General features: G+C 34.7%; 1 protein-coding gene across 1 annotated transcript; it reads right to left on the bottom strand.

Annotated features, from left to right (window-relative positions):
- Window positions 1-383: 383 nt before the first annotated feature.
- On the bottom strand, window positions 384-8,032 carry SR1 (signal responsive 1). Its single transcript, XM_079000734.1, has 13 exons — window positions 7,667-8,032; window positions 7,042-7,161; window positions 6,765-6,880; window positions 6,555-6,643; window positions 6,051-6,093; window positions 5,543-5,738; window positions 5,357-5,458; window positions 4,998-5,281; window positions 4,413-4,919; window positions 2,899-3,575; window positions 1,403-1,961; window positions 948-1,283; window positions 384-714 (listed from the first exon to the last, which is right to left on the bottom strand). The coding sequence occupies exons 1-13, from the start codon at window positions 7,704-7,706 to the stop codon at window positions 604-606; spliced, it is 3,180 nt and encodes a 1,059-aa protein (XP_078856860.1). The 5' UTR covers window positions 7,707-8,032; the 3' UTR covers window positions 384-603.
- Window positions 8,033-9,621: the final 1,589 nt, after the last annotated feature.

Below are 9,621 nucleotides of genomic sequence, written 5' to 3'. Positions count from 1 at the left end.
ACACGTAAATGCAAAAATAATAATAATAATAATAATAATAATAATAATAATAATAATAATAATAATAATAAAAGTAATAACATATTTCTTTTTATTTGTGTAATACAACCAACAGCCTCCTACTCTCGTGTCTTTCTATTACATTCATATGATAACATTGTGCTTTAAAATGTCTACCTAGTTATAACATTGTTGATTTAACCCTGATTGAGATATTACAGTTTGAACTCTGAACAATTTAGCAAAAATTACTTTGTATTTGAATCACACATTGTTACAGTGGCAAGTACAATGGTATAATAAGATGAAATAAAAGTAGAATGCTATACATAATAAACAGATGAATGAAGAAACACACACTAGAAAAAACAAAACAAAAGATATTGATGTTTCAAGTAATAATATTAAAGTCAGAAGTATTTGGTTTAGTACATGGTAAGAAGCATATTATAATGTACAGAGATAACATAACAATGTTCCTAAGCAGTCCAGTCCAGTCCAGTTCAAGTCCCACTTTAAATCAAACAATAATAGCATTTACAAAATAAAGCTTTATATATATATGCCACAGCCCACAATCCAAATACAGGAAAGCAATAAGGCTCAGATGTTCATAAAGGCATCATCATCATCTAGCAAGGCGTCAAGGTCAATCAGGTCCTCATCAAAGTCAATGGCTTCTTCTGAACTCTCCAAAGCCTTATCATATACAGCCTGCCCACAATCGTTGTTAGAGACAGTGAACTTGAAAAAAAAAACGGTCCTAATTTTTTATTAAGGACATAAAATATCCTATTAACTTCTGGTCCCACCTTTTTGGATGGATTGAAATTTTTGTCCCATTAACATCAGGATCAGTTGTCCAAGCTTTTTTTATAGGACAAATTTTATAGCATTGACATTGACATTTTTAGTAGGGCAATGCAATTACAATTACAATTACGTACCTTACTTTCCTGCATGTCATTGACAACATTAAGCAATCTACGGTACTGATCTCTTGCCTCAGGGTACTGAACCATGGACTTGACTCTTGCAAGGGCTTTCTGCAGTCGCTGCTCTGTTTGCTTCCTTCCTTCTTTGAAGAAGTCATCATCCTCCTCCTTTCCAGATTTTGCCACTGTTGTGGTAGTGCTGGTGCTGCCTTCAGCCACTGGTTCCGGCTTAAACCCTCGCAAACCGCTTCCTTTACGCCTCCACCGCAAAATCACCTTGTCTAGTATTCCCACCGACCACACTATCTTTTTGTAGTTTTTCCGAACTTGATGCCCTCTAACATGTGCCTACATCAATCAATCAAATTTTAAATTACAGATACAGCATTCTATGTACCAACTATATATCTATAGCAATTTTACTTTTTACTTGCGAATATCATTTTCTAAAATAAATAAAAGTAGACCTGAATTTTGACGATTCTTTGCCTCATCATCAAAAAATCTTTCCTCCCTTTCCAACTTCTAAACTTATTCTGTATCCTGACAGCAGCAGCAGCAGCATGTACAGGCTCATCATGCTGTCCTCCCATTCTAGATGACTTCAAAGCCATGGAAACCGCGCGCTCCTCTGTCATTTCAAACTCACCGCCTTTCATCTGCTTCTTTTGAAACGACTGAACCCTAAACACTTGGTGGATGCGGGCGGCAGCTTGGGTGGCATTACAGACTGCCGCCAGTGAGTCCTTCAGAGACAGGCCTTGCGGCATGTCCCCGTACCCGGGTGGTGTTGGGGTCCTCTCGGAGACTGTCTGTACGGCTTTGGCTTTGGAATCACGGTCTTTTAGTTTGAGTTGTTCGAGGTGGGTGCTTAGGGCAGCTTCCGCACAGTAACCGGCGATTCCTTTGTCGCCATTGGCGGAGGCCAAGTCTGCAGGTGTTCTGCCTGATGGGTATGTTGGAGATGGATCTGTTAATGCTCCTGCTAATGCACCTTCTGAAATCAGGAATGCTACTGTACGCTCTCTGTAAACATCATCATCATCAACAACAACAATATGTTATTGTTCATTAAAAGATTTACAAAATCAACTCTGTCATCATCTACCACACAAAGACTTAGATGGATGGAATGCAGTCAAATGACAATTGACAAAGGAATGGAATGAGTCGTTATTACATTCCATGATAATGTTTGGAGTCGGCCTCTAGGAATGGAAATGATTATATACATATATATATATATATATATATATATATATATATATATATATATATATATATATATATATTACATTATTTACTTGTAAATAAATGGTTTATTAAACATACTAAATCTAATTAAAACCCAAAGATGTCTATTTTCTAACTAAACAAAATATAGATCATGACTTGTTTTTAGAAGAAGATTTGTGTCATTTAAATAGCATTACATTTCATGGTGGAATGAAAAGTAATATATAAAATGGAAGGAATTACAATGGTTTCCATCAAACCAAACATTTGGTGTGAAGGGATAGAATAAGAAAGAAATGGAAAGAGTCATTATTACATTCCATCATCATTTTTGGAACCATCCATTGAAGGATATGTTTTAGACACCTACCTAAATGAAATAAAAAACGATAAACAGATACAAATATATTATTTTATAGAAAATAGAAACAAGACATTAATCAAATTAAGATATACCAATATATAGGTTACATGTAAATTTTACTAGATGTTTGTTTAAAATATATTATACATATTTAATAAATACTCAAAGAAATTGTCATCTATCACTTCAAAAAAAAAAATGTTAAACTAAAATATAAAATTTAATTAAACACCACTAATTCTCAAAACAAAATAACAAGAAATGTATTTTTAGTAAAAATATTTTTTCCACCTTGGATTATATAGGAATTGCTAGCAAACCACTGAACTTAAAAAATAAATAAATAAAAATAAAGGGAATTACCTGCCACAAGATGCAGCCCAATGGAGAGCAGTCCATCCATTGACATCACGGAAGTTAATACTAACACCGGCAGCAACTGTGGCCGGAATAGCCCAATCATAACCAAGAGCCGCTGCAAAATGCAACACCCCCTGCCCCCCTTCATCCAACACACTCGGGCCTTTCCCACCTTCTCCCACCTTATGAATAAGCCATGCATACAGCTTCTCTTTAAGCAGCCTTTCAAGAAGCTGATTCTGTGCTTTTTCAGACGGGTATTGCTCCCACTCTCTATCATCCTCCTGAATCAACCTACTAAGCTGGTTCAACAGTTCAGGGTCAACCACACTTCGGGCAGAGTTTCGGGCAGTCTCCGGACCAAGTGATAGCAGTTTCACGAATCGCATATGGAGAAGCGTCCCATTAGAGTTGTCAGCATTGATGTCTTGAACACCATCCATGTCTTGACTGAGATTCTCATTCACTTTGAATTCGAATTCACGTACTTCACTGCATGCGACTCTATTGGAACATGTGACATAAAAATGGACCCTGCCCGACTTGTGCCCGGGGGTGTAACAACGAAGAACACCATCTGCTACGACTTCTGCAGGAACTTCTAATTCACCAAACATGCATGCCCATTCACAATGTTGTAATTCTTGTTGACTCCTTAGGAATCTTCCAGTTACTAAAACCTGGTGAAAGTACCTTCTCATTTAGTGTAATTTATACCGATATAATAGAATCCATATAACCGGAAAATAATTTTTTTAAACGCTTAAAAATACTTAATACAGTGGTTAAATTGACAATCAGTATTCCAAACCTGACAATTATAAAAGCACTATATGAAACTTGTTAGAAACACTACATTTCTTTTATTGATCTTACTTATTGCAACCTTAAGAATAAGATAATTAGATAATTAGTTGCTAAAAGCCAAGGGTAAATATGTGTTTTTTACATTTATCTCAATAATGAGTTTTCTTACAGCAACTCATTAGCCAAATCGGATTTTATTTTAACCAGTTAACTTAAAAAGTTAAGAGGGCTAAATACAAGAAATAGCAACTTCCTTCCATTTATTTATATATTACAGCATCCTACTTTCATTTATTTATATATTACAGCATTGTGCTCCACTTTTTTTTCTTATTAAGACATTGTACTGCAGAAAAAAATTCAGTTATATGATTGTAATTTGGATACTTTTCTTATTAGAGCCTTACACTTTGGAAAATCTACCCGATTACAACAGTGAAAGTTAAAACTTAAAAGCATGATGCTATAATACGATGGAGTTTTTGTAGATTTTTCAAACAACAAAGCCATAATAGAAGAAAAAAAAAATGCACGTATGCTGCTATAAGCCTATAATAAACATGGCAATGAAAGTATGCTTCCAATTCTTGCATTTAACCCATAAAAAGAAAATCATAATCAGTTTAATTTAAACACACCCCAAGTAAAATCTGACAGTTATAAAGCCGAATTTGGAAAAATTTGTAATAAACAGAAGATTGTTATTGTACCTTGATTTCGGAGCCAGCATAAGCCCAGTTGGGAGAAAAGTCAATGATGCTAAACAGCTGGTCCTGGGAGAGAGAAGGGCCTAAAACATAAGTATCCAAGTGCACTTGTGGGCTAATAATGGAATCATCAACTCCATTCTCACTTTCAACAGCCTCCCAATAAGTCCCAGAAGTGGACTGTGTTTGTGACTCCTTTACATCTCCAAGTTCTTTGCTCATCCATCGGTCAAAGCTGTCAAGCTTCTTAATTCCTTCCTTCTTGAATCCTTCCAGGAATGGTGATTTCAGAGACCCAGGTTTTTCATCTACACTTGGATTTGGATTGCTCTCAAGATTTGGTTGTAGATGTCTTCCACCATCTTCATTTGTTACATGTGATTCCATGTTGATTTGTGTTATTAGAGGATTGTTGTGATCAATGGTGTCGTTAGACTCAAAGGCTTTGAAAATTTCTGCATAACTAAGTTCTTCTTGAAACCTAGAGGGGACATTATATGGTCCATCAAGCTGCAAAATTTCATAAAAAAACATCAGTTACTATATGTATATATAGCATGGAATACAAAGGATTGTAATCAGTGATACCTGCCACCCTGGATTTCCTCTGAATTCCTGCATTTTATTGGATCCATCTGGCATAATCTGACGTGGCATCTCATTCCCATGGGTCAAGATATTAGGGTTATAAGGTTGAGTTGAGAGATGAGTTGACTGATACCCTTCAAAGTCATTGTCCCAAGCTGGCATGTCAAGATTTTTCTGGGGTTTATATGTAAAACCCGCATCAGGATTGTTGTCAATTTTGCCCCCTTGCATGAGCGAGACAAAACTCATATCGGGATTCACTTGAAATTTTGCATCATAATCATCTGTTTGTAAAGTATAAGCTAATTAAATTTAAACCAAAAACAATACGCATCAAAGTGTGTAAAACAAGAAATTACTTGAAGGAGGAGCTGGATAATAAGGCATAGAGAGCTGATCGTCGGTCTTTGGCTGCAAATTGAGGATAGAACCGTATCTGGAAGTAGATTGGTGAGAATATGCTGAAAGTAAAGAGGAGACAAGGGTAAGAAGGTAAATTCTGTATGGAAAGCATAAAGAAAGTGAAAAGGAAATTATATAAAGACCTGACTCAGCATCTTCATATTCTGAAGCTTGTGTACTGTTTTCAGTAGTTTGTGAAGCCACAGGGTAATTAAATGTCCGAAATTTAGAAGAAACAGAACTATCCACTTCTGAACTAGATATGTTCTCTTCACTTTCCAAGGAGTTGGGAGTAGCTTCTCCAACCTCTCTAACACGGTTTGTGTTTGTCCTACTCCCCTGAAACAGTAAACAAATCTTTGATGTTTATAGAAACTAGAAGAAACTATAGTAAAGAGATGATACTTCAATAGCTAAATTGATAAAATAGTGAAACTACATTTGTGCTTTTCTATGATTTTTAGCATTTCTAAAACCGGATAACCAGGAAAAAGTTTTTTTTACAAGTAGAATGGTTTAATCCCTATAGAAAATAGTTAAGTGGCTAAATCAAATCTTGTATTTGTATAAATGACATTGTACATAAAACAGCTACAGCAGTTTAGGGAAAAAAAACAGAGCATGAAACCAAAAGATTACAGATAGACCAACCTTTACTTCACGGTAGTGGACTAGAACAATATTTGATAGCTCCCTGCAGAAACAGTAAACATATAAGGGGACAGTTGACATACACCAAAAAGAAGCCTTTTGAAACAACAAGGATGACTTTTTGTTCTATATTTACATTAACATACATTTTTTCAAACTTTCATTTTATGTAATTTCTACTTTATCAAAACACTTGAGATTGTTGAAAATGTAAATGTTACTCCTATCAGAGAACCAAAAACAAATGTATATGCAATGGACATGAGTACATGACTATAGACTTTGTATTTTCTTCTACAACGAGTGTGGTGCTTATATTTCAATTTGTTTTGTTCCTTAATAATATCAAATATTCTTTGGACTTTAGAAGGAGCATAAAGGAACTTGAAAAACAAATACTTTCATTTGATTATTTCTTCATACTGGTATAAAGTTAGACAGTTTAGAGAGAGAATAAAGAAACACACACAAACATACAAATATACAATGATGACTTCCACTTACTCTTCAAGCAACCAATAGCTACGCCTCTGAAAATTTTCATTATCTTCTCCATGAGCATAGTAGCAGTGTAACACATCAATGCTTCCAGCCTGAAAAAATATTTGGCCAAAACACATGATTGAGGAAACAGAATGAAGTTTAATTTTGTCATCAACTAAAATGATTAAATGAATAGATAAATGGAAGTAAAAGATCTCTCTTTACACTTACTTTGAGCCTTTCGTGAGCTTCTTTAACAGTCTTCCCATCTTTTTTCTTCCTCCAGTTATGTCCATCTTTTCTGAAATACCTTAACACCTTCCGGTCAAACAGAAAAAGTGAACCATCTGAAAAGAGGGATACACATTAGGCCATGATATAAAAGATGTGATGAAACCATTCATCTAGAAATCTACATAATAACAATTTTGTAGATAGAAAACTTAGATCATATCATTAAAGTATAAAAAATAACAATGCCCCAAACCAAATGTTTTAGAAATCATACTTGGAGGCCTATTTCCAGGCTCTGAAGCAATCCGGAACTTGGTATAATTTCGAAGAATTTCACATATTTCTGCAGGTCGAAGCCATCGATGCTGTGCTTCTAAAAGTATTTGATCAATATCTGCATTATAACAATTAACTTGATCAAGATACACAAGTAGAAAAGGGAAGCCAAGACCAGAAAAGCAAATTTCAAGAAGAAGAAACTTGTCACCATCATCGATTCAAATTTGAATTAAAGCAGAAAGATACTACAATAAGTAGCTCTTGAGACAGTTAGAAGCGTCTAAATACATATGTTCCATAGTTCATTAACTGCAAAAATGAAACAAAGAAGAAAAAATTTTGCCCTAGTACAAACAGCAGGCAGAGAAAGATAACCAGTCCCTCTCAATCCTTTCACTGCTGTATATACACCAAAAGAACTTGCAAATATATACACGATACACGAAACACGAAACACGATACACGATATACATAGATTGATAGATATACACCTGGATATAAGTGTAATATGTACAAGTGTAGCTAAACAAGAATCGCGTAAAACCTAATTGAAGCAAATAAAATAAAACAACAAAACAGTGACGTAAATCAAGTTTACGAACAATCAAAGTCAAACTCACCTAACTGAGCAGCAAGTGCGTAGCGACGGGCTTCCGCCATGAAACAATCACTCAGATCTCACACTAGAACTAACTAGACAAACCTTTTTCAGATATATATAACTAAGCATCCGATTTAGGTAAAACCTAGACCGGATTGAAAGCAACAGAGGTCATCGTGATCAAGATCTTGTGGTTTTTTTAGGGAAAATTGAGAAACGTAAACTGAAAAGTAGTAGAAAAAGTTATATAGGGGCGAAGAGGAAGGAACTGAGAAACGTGAGGCCGCCGAAATGGAAGACAGTTATTCAGACATTGACTGGTGGTGGGTGTGTGAATGTGGAGAAAGAAAGAAAGAAGAGAAGGGGTTAACAGTTCTCAAAGTCTTCTTGACGTTCGTAAAATCTAAACATACAGCGTTTGTTCCACTAAATTTTCCCTTTTACCCGGAAAAACACGTTTTAATCTCACGTGCTTTTATTCCATAGTGGTAATAAATTCATCTTTTCACCCGGTTACTTTTAAATCATAGAGTAAATTACATGAATGGTCCCTATAGTTTAGGGTAATTTGCATGTTTGGTCCCTAACTTATTTTTTTAACTCGGAAGGTTCCTACTGTTTGTTTTTGTTACGCGCTTGGTCCATGTCGTACCTAAAAAATACTATTTTGTCCTTAATTTTTTAATTTATTTAAATAAACACACCCCTAACCCCACCCCATCGTCTTACCTTACCTACCCTACCATTTTTCTCTATTTAAGTAATAGTCTTTTTAGGTAAGATAGGGACCAAGCGCGTAACAAAAACAAACAATAGGGACCAGATACGTAACAAAAATAAATAGTAGGGACCTTCCAAGTTAAAAAAATAAATTAGGGACCAAATGTGTAAATTACTCCAAACCATAGGGACCATTCGTGTAATTTACTCTAAATCATAAATGTATTCTTATTATTTCCTCGACTAAACTGATTTACATTGACTAAAAAAATTTATGACGTTAGGAAATGGTACTACATTTCACAATATTTTTTTAATATAATTTAATAATTATATAAATATTTAAAATACATGTTTATAATAATAAATTATAAATATTTCATTAATTTAATTAAAAATGATTATATGGCTAAAAATGATAATTATATAAAAACACTACAAAATAAGTCTATAAGTCTAGTTGATACTATAATTTTTCATGATTTTCTCTTTAACCTTCAAAATCATCTTAAGCTCGTTTCTGATGAGATGATTGGTTTCTCATCAAAAATTTCATACCGTGCTTTTTTTTTCTTCTCACTAGCACTTTCTCTTTCTTGTCCGATTTCCCTTATTCGGATTGCAAATGAGTTTCGAAATTCAAATTATAAAGTTTGAAACTATTAGCCACCTTGTGCATGTCACCTCTTCTTTCGACTCTAAATGCATTAGATGAAGACCATCTCTTTTCTGTCTTATCTCGACCCATCGGGTGGACTACCTCTTCGAGTTCGAGTTCATCATCTTCGTTCAAATCAATCACGAAATATGCATCTGATGAAGTAATGCGACTCGTCTCGGAAAGTTTGGTCCTTTTCTAACCACCTTCTTTGCTACCACTCTTTTACCCATTTTGGGGTCGCAACTAAAAATTTACAAGCATCGATAAATTTGAATGGCCTCCTATTGTTATCAATTTTAAAATTTTCAAACGTCATCTCGAAAATAGTTTGACCGATTTCCCCATTTTTTTCATTGAGTTCACAAGTTGTTGTATATCCCGTTGAATTTTTTTAATTGTTTTGATCATTTCATGAAACTTGCTAGTACATTGGTCTTTTGTACGGTACTCGCCACAACCTATAACGATGTGAAATCGCTCTATAATGTGTAGCCATAAATGCTCATCTTTTTGTGCATTTTCGGTTATGTGATCCTCCGCAATGTCGACCCATGATTCTGCTAATTTTTTCTCTTCTTCCAGTGTCCATTATT

The sequence above is a fragment of the Lactuca serriola genome, chromosome 5 (assembly GCF_051521515.1).
Source record: "Lactuca serriola cultivar US96UC23 chromosome 5, Lser_US96UC23_V15, whole genome shotgun sequence".
Classification (NCBI taxonomy): domain Eukaryota; kingdom Viridiplantae; phylum Streptophyta; class Magnoliopsida; order Asterales; family Asteraceae; genus Lactuca; species Lactuca serriola.
Note: the sequence above shows the minus strand (reverse complement) of the source record. Positions and strands in the feature narration are given on the sequence as shown.

Excerpts from the sequence above, each read along its gene's own strand:
- SR1 (XM_079000734.1), bottom strand. The coding sequence starts at position 7,706 with ATGGCGGAAGCCCGTCGCTACGCACTTGCTGCTCAGTTAG. Across the intron at positions 6,644-6,764 it reads AAGCTCACGAAAGGCTCAAA|GCTGGAAGCATTGATGTGTT; the intron begins GTAAGTGTAAAG and ends ATATTTTTTCAG. Across the intron at positions 4,920-4,997 it reads GAGGAAATCCAGGGTGGCAG|CTTGATGGACCATATAATGT; the intron begins GTATCACTGATT and ends GAAATTTTGCAG.